Source organism: Coenobita brevimanus, chromosome 97 (assembly GCF_032717465.1).
Source record: "Coenobita brevimanus isolate Jiangsu-jjx chromosome 97, ASM3271746v2, whole genome shotgun sequence".
NCBI lineage: Eukaryota > Metazoa > Arthropoda > Malacostraca > Decapoda > Coenobitidae > Coenobita > Coenobita brevimanus.
In genome coordinates this window covers 28,139,020-28,158,072 of record NC_137050.1, presented here as the reverse complement: position 1 = coordinate 28,158,072, position 19,053 = coordinate 28,139,020, and the positions used below count along the sequence as shown (strand labels likewise).

Below are 19,053 nucleotides of genomic sequence, written 5' to 3'. Positions count from 1 at the left end.
TATCATGACAAGGGATGGAGCGATGCTTAGATATTGGGAAGGAGTTTATCCGAAGCTGAGGGTTTACAGGAGGGGTAATGTGCAGTGCCTGTAACCTCAATAGGGATGAGGCTAGGCCTCGAATCCCTCAAAATCGTTCCCCCCATCATTCTAGGTGGGGCTGAATTCTGGTATTTTCCCACGGAAACCAGATCCTTTCCCACATAACAGGAATTAAGGTAGGTTTGATATCATTGTGTAAATGGTGATAACTGCAACTGGAACCCACATGGTTGGAGGGGTCACTGTATTGTACATCATTTCAAATGCTTTCCATTCCCAGACATCTTCTTAGTTCTTATAAGGATATCCTGTCATGTATATTTATATATATATATATATATATATATATATATATATATATATATAGATATATATATGTACTGTATATATATATATATATATTCATCATTCATTCATTCATTGCCAGACGCCATGTATCCCAGACGGGGTGGCCAAGGGCTTAGAGTTAATTGTTTTACAGGGAGGGGCACTAATCCTCCACCAACCCCACTTGACACGTAGGGATGCCAACAGCATCTGGTGTTCCCAGGCGGTCACCCATCCAAGTACTAACCAGACCCAACGTTGCTTTATATATATATATATATATATATATATATATATATATATATATCCATCATCCAATCCTACATTGGCCCATGAGGAGCATAGGAGTCCGGGGTAAGCAGTTGGTCCCGACAGTTAAGATGAGGGTGACAAGCCTCACTCATCCCTGAGTGGCATTACATGAGCAATCAACCCCAACCACCCCTTGGATATAAACCTTCACCGTCTCAATCCGATTGGAGCGCAATAATTGTTCACTAAACCACCAGGCGCCAAAATTTGGTTATATGGTTACCACCCAGCGAAGTAAATGGTTTCCTGGTGTACAGGAAACCATTTGGCTTGTCACTCAGTGTAGAGTCACCCACAGGCAGAAGGAAGAGGAAAGAATGAAGTAAAGAAAGACAGAAGAGGAAGTGTAAAGTTACCCGTAGGCAGAAGGACAAGGAATTAATGAAGTAAAGGAAGACAGAAGAGGATGGAAGGAAAGAAGGATGGAGGAGAGGAAAGGGCAGACACCCGACAGCAGCACTACATCGAGTGAGTGGATGGTGAGTGCCCCCACCTACCACAAATATATATATATATATATATATATATATATACTGTATATATATATATATATATATATATATATATATATATCTTAGCAGTAGGTGGGGGCGCTCACCATCCACTCACTCGATGTAGTGTTGCTCTTGGTTGTCTGCCCTTTCCTCTCCTCCCTCCTTTCCTTCCTTCTTCTTCTGTCTTTCTTTACTTCATTCTTTCCTCGTCCTTCTGCCTACGAGTGACTTTACACTCCCTCTTTTGTCTTTCTTTCCTTCATTCTTTCCTGTTCCTTCTGCCTGTGGGTGACTCTACACTGAGTGACAAGCCATATGGTTTCCTGTGCACCAGGAAACCATTTACTACGCTGGGTGGTAACCATATAACCAAAATATGGCGCCTGGTGGTTTAGTGGGTAATTGCGGCGCTCCAATCGGATTGAGCCAGTGAAGGTTTATATCCAAGGGGTGGTTGGTGTTATTGCTCACGTAATGCCACTCAGGGATGAGTGAGGCTGGTCACTCTCATCTTAAATGTCAGGACCAACTTGCCTAGCCCCAGGCACCTACGCTTCTCATGGGGCAACTTAGGATTGGATGATGGATGGATGGATGGATATATATATATATATATATATATCCATCCATCCATCCATCCATCATCCAATCCTACATTGCCCCATGAGGAGCATAGGAGCCCGGGGCTAGGCAGTTGGTCCCGACATTTAAGATGAGAGTGACCAGCCTCACTCATCCCTGAGTGGCATTACATGAGCAATAAACCCCAACCAACCCTTGGATATAAACCTTCACCAGCTCAATCCGACTGGAGTGCAATAATTACCCACTAAACCACCAGGCGCCAATATTCATATAGAGAGAGAGAGAGAGAGTAAACCTCTCTAATTCGAACTCGAATAATTTGGAAATCGGTTAATTCAGATCTTTTTTGACCACCAGACAAATAATTTTAATTTGGATAGAAATTCGAATTAAGGGAGACAAGTCCAAAAAGGATTCCAGTGATAAGTGGACGTGAACAGTTTTTGTAGTGATAAGTGTATAAGAAATGTAATTTTTAAGAACTGTACAGCACCTTCGGTACAGTTAAGTGTACTGTATTGTACTCTACTTCTGTGTTGCATGGCTTCATTATCAAAGTTTGACAATATTTTATTTATTGCATTGTGCACTCTTTGAGTATAAAGTTATAATATACTGTACTGTTCAATGTTTTTATGAAAAAGCCATGTTTTAGTGAGTGCAGGTGTGATTTGGGGATAGGGGCAAGCATGAGCTCTAGTAATTTGGATTTTTGGACACTTCAACATAAGGTTCCCCCCAGTTAATCCGATTTTTAGAGGGTTTACTGTATATATATATATATATATATATATATATATATATATATATACATACAGTATACACTATATATATATGTATATATATATCCATCAGATCTTTCTCATGCCATTTTATTCTGTTCTTACTACAGCAATCACTCCTGTTTCCAGAGTGTCATTAACTAGACTGTGTCACTGTCCAGATGACATAATTTTCATGAAATTTTTTATTTTTTATTTATGGAGACATTTTAGTTCACCCAGGTGCTGCCCACCCTCTCTTGTTTATTGCTGAGCTGACTAGTGTGACCTTTTTTGCCTTGCTTTGTCCCTGTCATTCAGTATGTATTAACACTAACCTCTTAAAACTTTATGTAGAAGAAAAAATGAAAGTGAAATCTTTTCATAAATTTGACGGTTGTTTTCAGAAAATGTAGGTTTTTAACCTTTGAACTCTGTTAGCTCCTAAACTAATAAAGCTAGAGAAAAGTAAAGGCACCACTGGTAAGTCCTTAAAATTTACTATAAATTGTCATTGGAATGTTTGTATAATGACATGTTTGGTGTACAGAGCTTGCCAAACATCAGGGAGATTGGTAAAATGGAAAACTTAGATTTTCATCTAAATAAAAAAACAAAAATCAGTTATTCTAATGCAAATATCACAAAATGTATTAGAGAATTTGTAAACCAATTCTTTATGATTAGTTTGCCACATAGCAAGCCAAATTTAATGCATTACTGTGCTTTAGGAGCCTATTAATTTCCTGTCGATAATTTAGAAATTTTTGACCAAAAATCTGCAAATAAAATCTAATAAACCAAATTTGATGAAACCTCTACACAAACAATCCCTCATATAAGTCAATAACTGATGTAAATTGCAGCTTCTTACCCTTAATAGTTTAGGAGCAACATGTTGAAAAAGATCTATCTATCTATCTATTGCCAGATGCCTCAATCCCGTTCGGGGTGGCCACAAACAAATAGCCTCCACGTCGCCCTGTCCTCCGCCATTTCACTGCCCTGCTCCCAACTCACAGCCCCCTCTCTCATATACCTCTCCATCCTGTTCCTCCATCTCATCCTCAGCCTCCCCCTCCCTCTCTCCCCTTCCACCTCACTCACATACACTCGCTTCGTCAGTCTTGCACCCTCCATCCTCTCCACATGGCCAAAACACCTCATTGTATTGTATTCCTCCTAACGCTTCCTGTCACATCCACATCCACACCACAATGCTCCTTTATATCCTCATTTGTCAGCCTGTCTCTCCATGTGACTCCACAGGCTCCTCTTAAATAACCCATTTCCACTGCTCTCACTCTTGACTTGTGCCCTTCCAACAGTGTCCAAGCTTCACTTCCATACATTAGAGTTGGTATCACAATACTGTCCTGTAGTAACTTTTTCACTTCCATGCTCACTTCCCTGTTTCTTATCACTGCTTTCAAAGAACCAGCAACCTTTCTTCTCTGCCATACCCTTTCAAGCACTTCACCCTCCAAACTTCCATCCTTACTCATCACACTACCCAAGTACTTAAACGTACTCACATTTTCTAATTCCTCACCATCCAACCTTGCTGTACATTCACTGACTTCACCTCTCTCAAAGACCATCACTTTACTCTTCCCTACATTCACCTTTAGATTCCGTTTCTTACACACTCTCCCAAACTCATCCATCAAGTCTTGCAGTTCCCCTTCGTCTTCACTCAACAACACAGTATCATCTGCAGACAACAGTACAGGGAGTTTCCAAACACTACCCTCTCTCATCAGGGCCACTCCAACATCCATTACCCTACCTTGTACCTCTTTTATTACCCCATCCATCTACAGATTGAACAACCATGGAGACATGACACATCCCTGTTTCAACCCAACCTTCAAAGATGATGTCCATAAACATTGGGTGAGGTAGGATACAGAAAGAGAAAGTATGAAAGTGAGAGAACTGTCAACAGCATGCCTGATGATATAGACAACACAGTCATTCATACATCATTCAACAAGCCATCAAAATTTTCATTTCACCCCACAAGTCTTACTGTCAGCTCATACAGTATATGCTGTACAGTATGCCCTTACTACAACAGACTTCACTAGACTGGAATTTGCTTTTTTCAGAGTCAGGGAGCCGACTGGAATTATTTCTTATATTTTGGGAAAACTCTGTAAAAGCTAGAAGTGGTCCAGACTGCATAACCTCAGGCCAGGGCGGCCACATCGTCTGCATGGTTTGTGTTCGTGTGTCGGTTGGTGGTGGGCAGGTGGCTTCACTATTGGTCCCCCATGCTCTGGCCTCAGTCTGACACACATCATTTTCCCCCACATCATTTCTCTGGAAGTCCATGATATACTGTTTGAGGGTGATGAGCGATAAGTGAAATATACAAAGTTAACATCTTTAGTTTGTAGAGATTGTAAATAATAAGATGCATAAAGTGTGGAACAAAAGAAGAAGGCTTATAGTGAATGGATAGCGAGTAGAGGTAGGGGAGAAGATGAGAGAGAGAAGAGAGAGGTATATGTGAGCAGGAGAAGGGAGGTTAAGAGGCTGGTGAAGGAGAGTAAAAAGAAAGTGGATGAGGAGTTTGGGAGGAATCTGAGTGTGAAATGGAGGGAGAGTAAGAAATTGTTCTGGAAGGAGGTAAAGAAAGTAAGGCAGTGTGAAAGGGGAAATAGTAGGGGAGTGAAAGATAGGAATAATAGATTGTTGGTGGAGAAGAGAGAGAAACTGAGGAGATGGAAGGAGCACTTTGAGGATTTGTTGAATGTGGAGAGTGAGAGCAGTGCGAGTATAAGTGGTTGGGGAATGGCTGGGAGAAGAAGAGATGAGAAGAGGGAGGAAGAGATCAGTAGGGCAGAAGTAGTGGAAGCAATGAAGAAGATTAAGTTGGGAAAGGCCCCAGGAATTGATGGAGTGTGTGGTGAAATGCTTAGGTATGGGGGTGAGATTGTTGTGGAGTGGATATGGAAGTTGTGTAGATTGGCTTGGGAAGAGGGAAGGGTTCCAGAGGACTGGAAATCAGGTATAATTGTTCCTTTATACAAAGGAAAAGGAGAGAGAGAAGTATGTGGTAACCATAGGGGTATTTGCCTACTTAGTGTGACTGGTAAAATATATGGTAGAATACTCATTAATAGGGTTAGGCATATGACAGAGGAGCTAGTTGGAGAAGAACAAGGGGAATTTAGGAAGGGAAAAGGGTGTGTAGATCAGATATTTGTTCTAAGATGTTTAGTGGAGAAGTATCTAGAGAAGGGAAGGAAAGTGTATGCTGCCTTCATGGAGTTGGAGAAAGCTTATGACAGAATAGATAGGCAAGGTATGTGGAAGGTATTAAGAATATATGGAGTGGAGGGGAAATTGTTGAGTGCTGTGAAGAGTATGTACGAGGGAGCTAGGGTTACGGTGCGAGTGGATGGTGAGCTGAGTGAGTTCTTTAATCTCAATGTGGGACTGAAACAGGGTTCTGTGATGTCTCCATGGCTGTTTAATATATACATGGATGGGGTTGTAAAGAAGGATCAGGGTAGGGCAGTGGATGTGGGGGTGGCTCTAATGAATGAGGGTGAGATTTGGAAGCTTCCGATGTTGCTGTTTGCTGATGATACAGTACTGTTGAGTGAAGATGAATGGGAGTTGCAAGGTTTGGTGAATGAATTTGGGACAGTGTGTAGGAGGAGGAATCTGAAAGTTAATGTAAACAAAAGTAAAGTTATGGTGTTTGAGAGGAATGAAGTCACAGAGTGTGCAGTGAGGTTGGATGGTGAGGACATGGAGAATGTGAGTGCATTCAGGTACTTGAGTAGTGTGATGAGTAAGGATGGAACTTTGGGGGATGAAGTGCGTGAAAGGGTACAGCAGGGAAGGAAGGTCGTTGGTACACTGAAAGCAGTGATGAGAAATAGGGAGGTGAGTATGGAAGTTAAGAAGTCACTGCATGATAGTATTGTGATCCTTACCCTGACGTATGGAAGCGAGGCATGGACCTTGCAAGAGGGGAACAAGTCAAGAGTGAGAGCAGTGGAAATGAGTTACGTGAGAGGAGCATGTGGAGTGACGTGGAGGGACAGGTTGACGAATGAAGAAGTGAAGGAACGCTGTGGGGTGGATGTGGATGTGGTTGAGAAGATTAGGAGAAATACACTGAGGTGGTTTGGACATGTGAAGAGAATGGAGAATGAAAGACTGACTAAGAGGGTGTATGTAGGTGAGGTGGAGGGAGGGAGAGGTAGACCGAGGATGAGGTGGAGGGATGGAGTTGAGAGGTATATGAGGGAGGGGGGGGTGAGTTGGGGGGAGGGTAGTCAAATAGTGGGTGACAGAGCGACTTGGAGGCATTTTGTCTGCGGCCACCCTTTGCGGGATTAGGGCTTCGGGCTATAGATAGATAGATAGATAGATAAAGTTTACACTACAGTATTGAAAAGTGTTTGATACTAAGTTACACCAATAATGTACTTTCTAAATGCTAAAATATTAGAAAATGGGCCTGCATTAATATTAATATTAATATATATTCAAGACACCAAACTTAATAACAGCGAGCGGTTTGTGTGATTGTGTGTCGGTTGGTGGTGGGCTGGTGGCATCACTATTGTTCCCCCGTGCTCTGCCTCAGTCAACCCATATCATTTCCCCCCACATCGTTTCCCTGGAAGTCCGTGATATACTGCTCGAGGTGACAAATGATAAGTGAAATATACAGACAAAGTGAACGTCTTTAGTGTGTGAGATCATAGAAAATAAAGTGTACTGTACAGTATTTCAAAAATGCTTAAAATCAAGTACACCACACGACACGCAAGGTAGAACTTACTCCTCCAATTCCTGTCCATGATTCATCTCTTGCCAGTGAAGACAATCAGGAGGATAATTCACTGTTCCTTGACGATGACCCTGAAGATAATGGGTAATGATTTTGAAGGATTTGCTCCAAAGGATCCTTCACCAGGTGCCAAATGATGATAAACACTCAGTAAGGTGGGGGGGTAGAGTAGGGGGAGCCAAGTGAGTTGGAATGGTTATGTAAGAAAATATTTTCTCTTACTATGAGTTTTATTGTATCTAAGCCTTGCTTAAATTTTACTGTGTTTTGCGATAAATTATTTATAGTGGCACTTGAGAAAAGTTAAGAGGCAAATGGGATATTGCCTGGAGTTAGAAGGAACTGGTGGATGTGAAGCAGGATGATGGCCATGATGCTTTTCATGAATGAAAATTTTTTGTGTGTGTTACATGTGGCCTTTATCAAGTCTAAACCTTGCTAAAATTATACTGTCTTATGCAACAAATTATTTTTAGTGGCATTTTAGGAAAACTAAGAGGCAGAAGGGATATTGCCATGAGTTGGAAGGAACTGGTGGGATGAAGCAGGATGGTGGCCATGACACTTTTTATGTATGAACATACGTTATCTTCCCATGTGTGTTACAAATGGCCTTTATCGAGTCTAAACCTTACTAAAATTATACTGTGTAATGCAATAAATTATTTATAGTGGCCTTTGAGAAAAGTTAAGAGGCAAATGGGATATTGCCCTGAGTTAAAAGGAACTGGTGTGTTGAAAAAGTATTGTGGCCATAAAGCTTTTCATGTATGAAAATATTCTAGCAGGGGGAAGTCCATGTGTCGCTTTCTTCGGAGATTTGCTTTTTTTGGAATGGCTTGGGCCCCAATTAGTCCGTTCTAGTGAGGTTTTAATGTACTTTGTATTTTTCTATGTTGATGCACTTTGCATACAGTTGCCCATTAGAGTAATTCCATTGCCTATCAAGTATAAGAAGACGTACCAAACCCTTGTTATGCACTGCTTTGTATCATGTATATTCCATCCAGTTGACTTAATCCCGTGTCAGTTTGCAAACCTTGTCAGCTTACCAGCTTTCATATCTTGTTTGAATGTTGTGGATGATTGTGTGACTCATTTCACTCTGTATGCTACTGATATATCCAGTTTTGTACTTTCCCTATTTTAGAGACTGTCTCAACCCATCTTTAAGCTAGGAAAAAAAAAATAATGATACTGTCTCTCCCCATCTTTAAGCTAGGAGAAAAAAAAAAAAAAGTAATGATTTCAGGTTTTGAAGGATGCGAGCAGCCCCAGTACCAACATCATGGCAGTGAGCACCCTGTGAGGCGTGAGGAGTGGTCACGAGGTCCAAGAAGGTGGTTGCCTCTTAGCCTACGTGGAGATGGGCATGGACCCCCTCTGCCCCCTGAAGACACCACACGTGGGGCACGGGAACTGCTCTTCAACTTCACAACCGAGGTTCTGCACAGTCACCACCTTCATGTTCCACAAGATGTCAGGGCACAGAGTGGGTCAGTTTATAACATTTACAGCTAGTTTCCAATATACTGTAGTTAAACACTTCATTACTGTGACATGTAGTTCTTCTTAAATATCAGGAATATAGCATGTTTCAAAACATCACAAATTTTTGCCATATGACTGGTACTGTCCATTATGTCTATCTATCTATCTATATACCTAGGCTGCTTCCCCCAAGGAAAGGGAGGTAGCCGAGACAGGACGACTCACTCTCCATTTACCGTATTTCGCGGCATATAAGACGCACTTTTTTTGTCTCAAAGTTACCTTAAAATATCCCCATGCGTCCTGCACGTTAGACTAAGGCAGGTTAGTTAGGCTTCACTGAGAAGAAACTCTTATAAAGATGATCATCTCAATGCTTAGCAACCACAGGTGTCTTCTACAGTATGCAGACTTGATTTTATTCTTAAAAATAATATACACTAGTGTGTATATGCAGCAGATTTCAGAAACACCCGAGATCAGAAACACATAAAACTTTCGCGGGTTTGTTTACAGCTCAACTGGCTAACATCGTGAAGATATTTAGCGGTTTAGCAATTTAACAGTTTAGCATCCGCACTATTCCAGCAAGCTAACGTACATGATCACTGGTGAACTGTCTGCTAACCTTCTGAAAGGCAATCATGACCACTTTGCTTGCCATCCATTCACTATCGAGCAAAGCAATCATACTGGAGAGATGCTGGCTAGTGAAACTGCCAAGTCATCAAAACAGACTTTCGTCACGTATGGAAATACAGTAACCCTAATTAGGTCAGTTACTTTTGTGACATTTTGTGAGTGTATATATGCAGCAGATATTAAAACACGCAAGTTAAAAAACACAAAGCATTCACGGTTTGTTTTCAGCTCAACTGGCCAATACCGTCAAGGAGTTTAGCGGTTTAGCAACTTAGCAGTTTAGTGGCTAGCGTACACCCTACTCTAGCAAGCTAACGTGCTCACTGGGGAACTGTCTGCTAACCTTCTGAAAGGCAATCATGACCACTTTGCTTGCCATCCATTAACTAACTAGCAAAGCAATCATGCTGGAGAGATGCTGGCTAGTGAAACTGCCAAGTCACCAAAACATACTTTCATCACGTATGGAAATTCAGTAACCCTAATTAGGTCAGTTACTTTTGTGACATTTTGTGAGTGTATATATGCAGCAGATATTAAAACATGCAAGTTCAAAAACACAAAGCATTCACGGGATTGTTTTCAGCTCAACTGGCCAATACCGTCAAGGGGTTTAGCGGTTTAGCAACTCAGCAGTTTAGTGTCTAGCGTACACCCTACTCTAGCAAGCTAACGAAGTTGCAGCTTCACTTTTTCAGCCAAGTGAAGTACTTTAGCAATGTCTATGCAACTCAGGGCACACCCAATTACAGTATTTTGTTATGAAAATAGGATAAAATTCACTGAGTAGCATAACTGATGCAATATCTGAAATAGCAGTGCCTGACGGGCATTCATATCAGCGTCCGCCATTTCTGCTGTATTCTTAGCAGACGAAGCGATCAGAATGATTGACAACGTTCACTCTCTGCATCTCTGCTGCCTAAGCAAAGCTCTCATGATCGGCAATGGGGATCATTTAGGCCGTAACGTCCAAATTTGTTAGGTTAGGTTAGGTTAGGTTGTAAAATCGTTTGCCATTTTGGACGTTACGGCCGAAACGACCAGAATCCTAAGGTGTAGGTGAGAGTTTGGTGTGGGTGTAGTTAAGGAAGTAGAAGTGGGAAGAGTCAGGCTAGGGAACTGATAACCCGCTTATTATAATCCCTTCAGCCCAGCAATGTATTTTATAGTGTAGTTTATTCATGCTCGCCATATGATTTTATTCAGTTCAGGAAACATGTACTGAGGAGGTTAATGTGGGCTGTATCAAATGCCCCAAGTCTGAATATCGCCTGTGCTCAGTTAAAACGATTGCCAAGTTAAAATCGTATGAAGTGTGGTATAAGCAATTCAATGGATGGTACTGAGGACCATTTACTGTATGAAAGTGACAGTGAAACAGTGATGATGACCGTGGTGATGACTTCCAGTGATGCTTCAGGACTCGGGGGAAGTAGTGATGAATTCTCAGGATTTGAAGACGAGTGAAATTTTCACCATGTCAGTAATATGAAGTGAATGTAGGTTTTAGGTGATCATGACAGATGCAACCATGGAAAATTTAGGATCAATGGTGCTGTACACCTTTAGTCTTGCACTGACGATGTTTGGATGAATAAATTGTTTGAGATGTTTCATGTCCTTAAGTGATGATATTTATATTGAACAACCAAATACATTTTGATGTTTTTGGCATATAATAAAGCCACTGGGTACTCCAAAACGGACTGATGTAAATGTTTCAGAGGTGAGCGAATGTTGCATGGGGTGTGTACGTGTGCGTGTGTGTGTGTGTACCATAGCGACTAGGAGGCAGCAGTGTTAAGACCAAAAATGGATGTTTTCACAGTACTCGAATGTTTTGAGATGGATGTCTGTTTTTAGCAAATTCTGGTAAGAGAAATATGCATTTTTAATCGTTGATGCTGGAAGGAAAACAGCTGACAGTAAGGGAGTGATACTGGGAGAAGAGGGTTGAGCCAGTTGTCTAGCGCTTGGGATGCAGCAGTGTTGCTAAGAGATAGTTTCACCATTCTCGACATGTTTTGAGATGAATGTCTGTTTTTAGTAAATTGTGATCAGTGAAGAACGTATTTTTAACTGTTGATGCTGCAAGGGAAACATCGCTGACAGTGAGGAAGTGATACTGAGAGGAAGGGGTAGAGACTGCTGTCTAGCGACTGGGAGGCAGCAGTGTTACTAAGGTGTAGCAATGGATGTTTTCACCATAGTATGTTTTGAAATGAATGTTTATAGTAAATTATGATCAGTGAAGCATACATTTTTAATTGTTGATGCTGCAAGGCAAACATAGCTGACAGTGAAGGAGTGATACTGAGAGAAGAGAGTAAAAACAGCTGTCTATCCTGTTCCCAAGCAGCCTTGCTAAATTGAACTTTGGTTGTAAAACATTGTAATTTGTGTATTTACAAGTGCTATCTTTTTATATTATTTGTGGAGGTAATTACAGGTTAGTTAGAGTGCATGATTAATGATGGTAGTCGTCTGATATTGTGCTTGAGTCAAGGCAATGTGAGGAAATTCCGTAACAGGTGTGGAATATGACGGGGTTCTTTTAGGATAAATGAACTGATGTGAACATTCATTGTATTTTATGTTTTCGTCAGTGAATGAAAGAATAGAGTTTATTGACTTCATTTGTGGTTTTAAATTCATAGAATATTAAAAACAGTGTTTATATCAGTTTACTGATACATATTTATCAGCAAAGTTGAGATGGCCTCGTGGTTTGAAGTCACGTTAAGACGGGGTTTTGTTTTCTCTTTTCCTGTATCATTCTTTGTACATAAAAGAAGAAACTAAAGGATGATGAGCAGTACTGAATAGATTCTGAAAGGTGAGTGTGGTATCTAAGTGATAGTGGCTCATATCAGTCACGTTTTGTCAAGAAGGGGCATTGTTTTCTTTTCCTGTACCATTCTTTGTATATAAAAAAAGAAACCAAAGGCTGATGATCAGTAATGAATAGATTCTGAAAGGTGAGTGTGTATCTGTGTGGTAATGGCTCTTATCAAGAAACCTTACTGCAGTCTTGGTTGGGGCAAACTTTTTTTTCACAGAACTGCCCTGCCAGAATTAGGGTGCGTCTTTCACAATGCTGCGTCTTACATGCTGCGAAATACGGTACTCATCCATTCAAACACATTCATTCGCATCTTAGCCCCAAAGGGGAGAACGGACAGATCCTCACCGCACCACACCGCACAAGGGTCAACTGGGCAATGCAATCAGTGACATCCGCAGCAGGGCCCGACAGCAGAACTGGTTTACCCCTGCCACATCATAACAGACCCATCCCCTTACCCGCACCCGACCTGACTAGCTGATCAGACCAAATGCGGGAGAATATCTCCTCAGGGCTGCGTCATCACTTATTCATTCACAATTTCTCTCCATTTATTTCTGTCACGCACAGCCACTCTTCCTTGCTCAACAGACATCCCTCTCGCATCCAGCGCTCTCTTCACACTGTCCATCCATCCTATTCGTGGTCTTCCTCTCAGCCTTACACCTCTCACATCAGATCTAGTTATCTTTTTCACCAATCGCTCATTATCCATTCTCTCCATATGCCCAATCCATTGCAACACCCTCTGCTCAACTCTACCAGCCATCTCCCGAACAACTCCAGTTCTCCTTCGCACTTCATCATTTCGCACCCGATTCATACGCGTCACTCCACACATACTCCTCAGACATCTCATCTCCATTACATTCAAACTTTTCCTCTCTGCTACACCCATATTCCATGTTTCAGACCCATATAATGCAGTCGGTACCACAACACCCTCATACAGCCTTCTCTTTACATCCATTCTAAGCGAACGACATTTAAACACTTTTTTCATTCCTCCCAGCACCTTTCCTACTTCATTTATTCTAAACTTCACTTCTGCATCTATTCTTCCATCCACAGCAACATGTGACCCTAGATATTTAAAACAATCTACCTCCTCAAGCAACTCACCATTCAAAACTATATTCATCCCCCTACCATCTATCAACCTCGTACACTTCATCACTTTACTCTTATTCTCATTTACTTTCAATTTCCTCCTTTCACACACCCTTCCAAACTCCTCTACCAACTCTCTCAATCTCTCCTCTGAATCAGTCACCAGTGCAGTATCATCTGCAAACAGCAGCTGCTTCAGATTCCACTCTCCTCCATCAACATTTACCAGACTCAGACCACCTAAAACTCTTGCATTCACCTCCCTTACAACACCATCCATGTAAATATTAAACAACCAAGGCGACATCACACATCCCTGTCGCAGCCCCACTCTCACGGGAAACCAATCACTCACAGCATTTCCCACTCTTACACACGCTCTACTATTTACATAAAAACTTTTCACCCCTTTTAGTAACCTACCATCAAGTCCATACAATCTTAAAACAGTCCACAAAGCCTCCCTATCAATTCTATCATACGCTTTCTCTAAATCCATAAATGCCCAAAACACATCCTTGCCTTTCGCTAAATACTTTTCACACACTTGCCTCACAGCAAACACCTGATCAACGCATCCCCTCCCTCTCCTAAAGCCACACTGCTCATCACTAATTACTCCCTCTGTACCCTCTCTAACTCTCATAATTAACACTCTACCATACACCTTACCTACAACACTCAACAGACTTATACCCCTAAAGCTAGTACATTCATACTTATCACCCTTGCCTTTATACAACGGGACCACACAAGCACTTGCCCAGTCAATTGGCACCATACCTTTCTCAAAGCACACATTCAACAATCTTACTAACCAGTCAACAATAGTCACTCCACCACCCTTCAGGCATTCCACAGCACACCCATCCATACCTGCAGCTTTCCTTGCTTTCAACTCCTTTACTGCCTTCTCCACTTCCTCCTTCGTGATCAAAGAATCATTCAACTCTCCCAACACATTTATTCCTTGCACCCTTCTATCCGCCACAATCTCAGCCACCCTTTCCTCCTCTACATTTAACAATCTTTCAAAATACTCTGCCCATCTCTTCCTTACTGCATCCATCTCAATTAACATCCTTCCATCCTCTGTGAAGATGATAAATCAGTTTTATAGGTAGCAGTAATATGAGAGAGGATTTTTTTTTGTAAATTGTTTCAGGCTTAATATACCAGTATTAGAAAAGAACAAAAAAAGGCAACAGATAACAAGGACTTACAGTGCTATATGTGCTGCATGCTAACATTGTTGTGATCTTTCTTTAGTTATTTATGTTGGAGGTATTGCAGTCTCTGTAACAGTTGTGTAAAAGGAGATGGAAATAATGAACCTTTGTGGTATGCATTCAAATAAGATAACGCAACATGGACGAGTTGAAGAGGTAGGAAATAAAGTAGAGGGAATAGAAAAGGTGGGAAATAAAGTGAAAGGAAAGAAAAAGTGGGAAGTAAAGTGGAAGGTGTTACAGTATCTTTGTAATATAGACATCTTTTTCATCATTGTCATCATCATCATCGTCTAATCCTGGTGTGTTGCCCCATGATGAGCATAGGAGCCTGGGGCTAGGCGCTTTGGTCCTGACATTTAAGATGAGAGCAAGCAGTCTCACTCATCCCTGAGTGTCGTTACGTGAGCAATAAACCCCAACTACCCCTTGGATATAAACCTGTACTAGCTCAATCTGATTGGAGTGCCTTAATTACCCAGTAATCTTTTTTTTGGTGTAAAAAGACCTGGAAATAAGGAGCCAGTATGTTGTGCTTTCAGATTCAGCAACCCAGCGTGGATGACTGCTGGGCGTGAACTGCGCATGCTTGCTGACAACTTTGCAAAGACGGAGGAGCGTCGGCGGGTACGCTGCATGGCTGAGACTGTTAACATGCAGTCCATCAACATGGAGAACTTCTTCCAACTCTGTGCAGAGCTTTTTTCTGTAAGTAAATAATATGACTTTGTTGGAAGGACACGTCAAGAGTGAGAGCAATGGAAATGAGTTATTTGAGAGAAGCATGTGGAGTTACATGGGGAGACAGACTGACAAATGAGGAAGTGAAGGAACGTTGTGGTATGGATGTGGATTTGATAGAAAGCGTTTGGAAAAATACATTGAGGTGGTTTGGCCATGTGGAGAGGATGGAGACCGAGAGACAATCGAGGAGAGTGTATGTGAGTGAGGTGGAGGTGGGGAGGGGGAAGGGGAGGCCAAGCATGAGATGGAGGGATGGAGTGGAGAGGTATATGAGAAAGGAGGGTATGAGCTGGGAGCATTGCAGTGAAATTGCAGGGGACAGGATGACATGGAGACTATTTGTTTGTGGCCACCCCCTTATGGGATAAAGGCATCTGGCAGCAGATAGATAGATAGATAAAAATAGTAAGACTGATATGATAACTATCCTTTGTGGTACTTGCCCGGGCAACCAAAGACACTCCCAGGTTCTCAGGCTCCGTGAGGGGCCGGGGGGATTTGCGGTGGTTTGGCCCCCATGCTGTCCTCCTCTTCTGCTTCGACAGCCTCTAGGGGGGTAGACCCACAATGAAGACGCCACCACTTAAGCTTCCAGAAGCATATCCATACTCAAATCACTTGCTGCTCCATTCAGTCACTTAAAGACAACACACAGCTGCATGCACGGCCTTTTGATATCCACTCCTCCAAATCCTATCTCCCTCGTGAGGACAGGGTCCACCTGGCCAGGCTGAGATGTGGGCATCATCCAGCCCTCTTAAGTTACCAGAAGAGGCTGGATGACTCCGTCGCTGATGCATGCCCAAAATGCAACACAGCACCCTGTACTATTAAGCTCATTATGGAAGAGTGCATTGCACACAATCACCTATGCCAACAACACAACATACACTTCTTGAGAGCTCTGTGGGAAAGCCCGGTCTCAGCCATGGCCTTCCTTAGGGACTCGGGGCTGTTCGGCCAGACTGCCTGGGGAACAACTACTACTACTACCATTTGTCCCTTGTATTGTAACATCAAAGTGCCATCTCCAATTCATTGCTGGAGATAGTAAGAGATTAACACTAGAATATGGTGTTAGTACAGTACAGTAATGAAGTAGTCGTATGGAAGGGATGTAGAGGTATAGTATTCTCGTTTTCTGTCATTGAACTATGAGAAATAGGCTACAAAAAGATGAAAATTTCTACCAGGTTAGGTTAGAGGAACTACAGTAGGATCATATACCATAATTAATTGTACAGTACTGTACAGGTAAATGAAGTGCAGCAGGCTGAAGTGATGTACGGTATGAAAAAAATTATGTATTAAAGTTTAGGATGTAGAACATACTAATAATAGAACTGATTGGATGAAATTTGAATGGCAATACATGTAAAACGAATTGTAGCCATCCTGCTTTTAACACAGTGACCCTTCTACACTGATGTTTAAAAAGTAACTTGAATAATATAGCCAATGGGTTGAAGCTGAGAAGTGTGAATGTTGAAGGAGTAAAAATATGATCCCTATCATTGTGTATGGACTGTCATCATCAGAAGTCAGGGTTGTTTTCTGAAATACTGCATACATTTGTACTGTAAACTGGAGAAAAGAAAAAAATCATGAAGAGGTAGCATGAGAATTTTACACGTTGAGTACACCGCTTCCCGTTCGATCAGCAAAGTTAAGCAACGTTGGGTCTGGTTAGTACTTGGATGGGTGACCGCCTGGGAACACCAGATGCTGTTTGCATCCCTACGTGTCAGGTGGGGTTGGTGGAGGATTAGTTCCCCTCCCTGTAAAACAATTAACTCTAAGGCGTTAGCCACCCCGTTTGGGATACATGGCGTCTGGCAATGGATGAAAAAAAATGAATGAGAATTTTACGAGAAAGTTTGTGTTTATCTTGCACTTTATGGCAGAAAAAGAAATTAGAGGATATTTTCCAAAATACAGTATTACAACTTTTTCTATAAATTTGGTGGTGTAAATTGAGGGAAATGATAGATCAGCTTTATATTTTTAGGTAGCAGGTTATTTCAAGTGATGGTAGTAGGTGGGGGCGCTCACCATCCACTCACTCAATGTTGGGCCGATCTTGGGCAACTGCCCTTTCCTCTCATCCTTTCTTCTTTCCTTCTTTCCTCTTCTGTCTTTCTTTCTTTCATTCTTTCCTCCTCCTTATATCTATGAGTGACTTTACACTGAGTGACAAGCCAAATGGTTTCCTGTACACCAGGAAACCATTTACTATTCTGGATGGTAACCTTGTAACCAGATTATGGTGCCAGGTGGTTTAGTAGGTAATTAAGGCACTTCAGTCGGACTGAGCAGCTTACAACAGGACTTACCGAGTGGTATACTGTCAGTCCTCACTTAAGGTCTAGGGTAAATACAGGTGAAGTGCTGCTTTAAGTGAAACAGCTTTAAAGACATGATTTTCATTGAAGACTGAAGGGTTAAAAAAAAGAAAAAAAAAAATCCATCCATCCATCCATCATTCAATCCTATGTTGCCCCAGGAGAAGCCTAAGCACCCGGGGCTAGGCAAGTTGGCTGTGACATTTAAGATGAGAGTGACCAGTAGGGTGGGTCAAATTCCTATGAACTTAGAGTAGCTAATTTGAAACATGGTGGAAATGATGTTCCATCACGGTCACAATGCCACTGCACAAATGTTTTTTCGTATTATGTACGCTCACTCCAGCAATTTTCACAAAAAAATCAAGGAAATGATGACAAAAATGAAGAATTTGAATGATACTTGTTAGAGGATTTCTCACACGAGCGAACCATAAAATCATGTGCTTGACTCTATTCAGTATATACAAACAGTATAATTCTGCCAATATAAACAAAAAACTACAAATCGCAGATGTATATGAAACACCAAACAGTGACAAACAATGAATTTCTGATCTATTTCAGTAGGAAACATAATCACGAACCAGGCACGTATGTTTCGATCTGAAGTCTTTTTTACTCTCATGCTTCGGGAAATCTCTGCGAGACCGCTTACGTTGCAGAGACATGCCATGTTGTGCATGGTGCCTGTAAACTTTTTGCGTGATCAGTGTTACATCCTCGACGCAATGCTTCACACCTTGAGAGTGACAAGGGTAGCATTGGTCCAAGATGATGGGTTGGCTGTCGTCCATGGTGACGTTTTACGAAAGTGGAGGGATTGTGACAGACGATTTGTCTAGCTGCACCAGCTCGGTGTAGTTGTTGGCCTCGAAATCTGTCTTCAAAGCAGATTTGTCAAACACTCTGACATCGTCACTGTCATTTTCCTTGGTTCAGTTCAGTTCAGTTGATAGGTGAGGAGTATTGCCTTTGCATCGGCACTCCTCTTGTCAATTTATTTTTCTAGTTATTTTTTTTTTTTCCCTTGTGTTAAGCTCGTGTTATGCTCGTGTCATTTTTTTTTTTTTTTTTCATTTCTTCTTTGCTATTTGTTAAGGTATTCCTCTTTCTTTCCTTAATTTCTCTTATTTCCTCCATATATGATATAAGTAGTCTTTTGTTCTCCCTATATTTTCTTCACTAAAGAGTAATTGCCCTGTTGTTTTAATTTTCTGTATAAGGCTGTTGTAGGCATTCTTCCTTATTCCTGTCTTCCTGATACAATGGGCACCATAGTAAAAAGTGTTTTATGTTCTCTTCTG

General features: G+C 41.5%; 1 protein-coding gene and 1 pseudogene across 1 annotated transcript in view; both read left to right on the top strand.

Annotated features, from left to right (window-relative positions):
* The window catches only part of LOC145413635 (uncharacterized), a 44,699-nt gene that overhangs the window by 7,285 nt on the left and 18,361 nt on the right, over nt 1-19,053 (top strand). Inside the window, exons 3-4 of the mRNA XM_080283295.1 lie at nt 8,593-8,836; nt 15,203-15,368. Of these exons, the coding sequence (XP_080139421.1) occupies nt 8,593-8,836; nt 15,203-15,368 (410 nt within the window). The remainder of the gene's footprint in view (nt 1-8,592; nt 8,837-15,202; nt 15,369-19,053) is intronic.
* On the top strand, nt 17,020-17,138 carry LOC145413886 (5S ribosomal RNA; annotated as a pseudogene).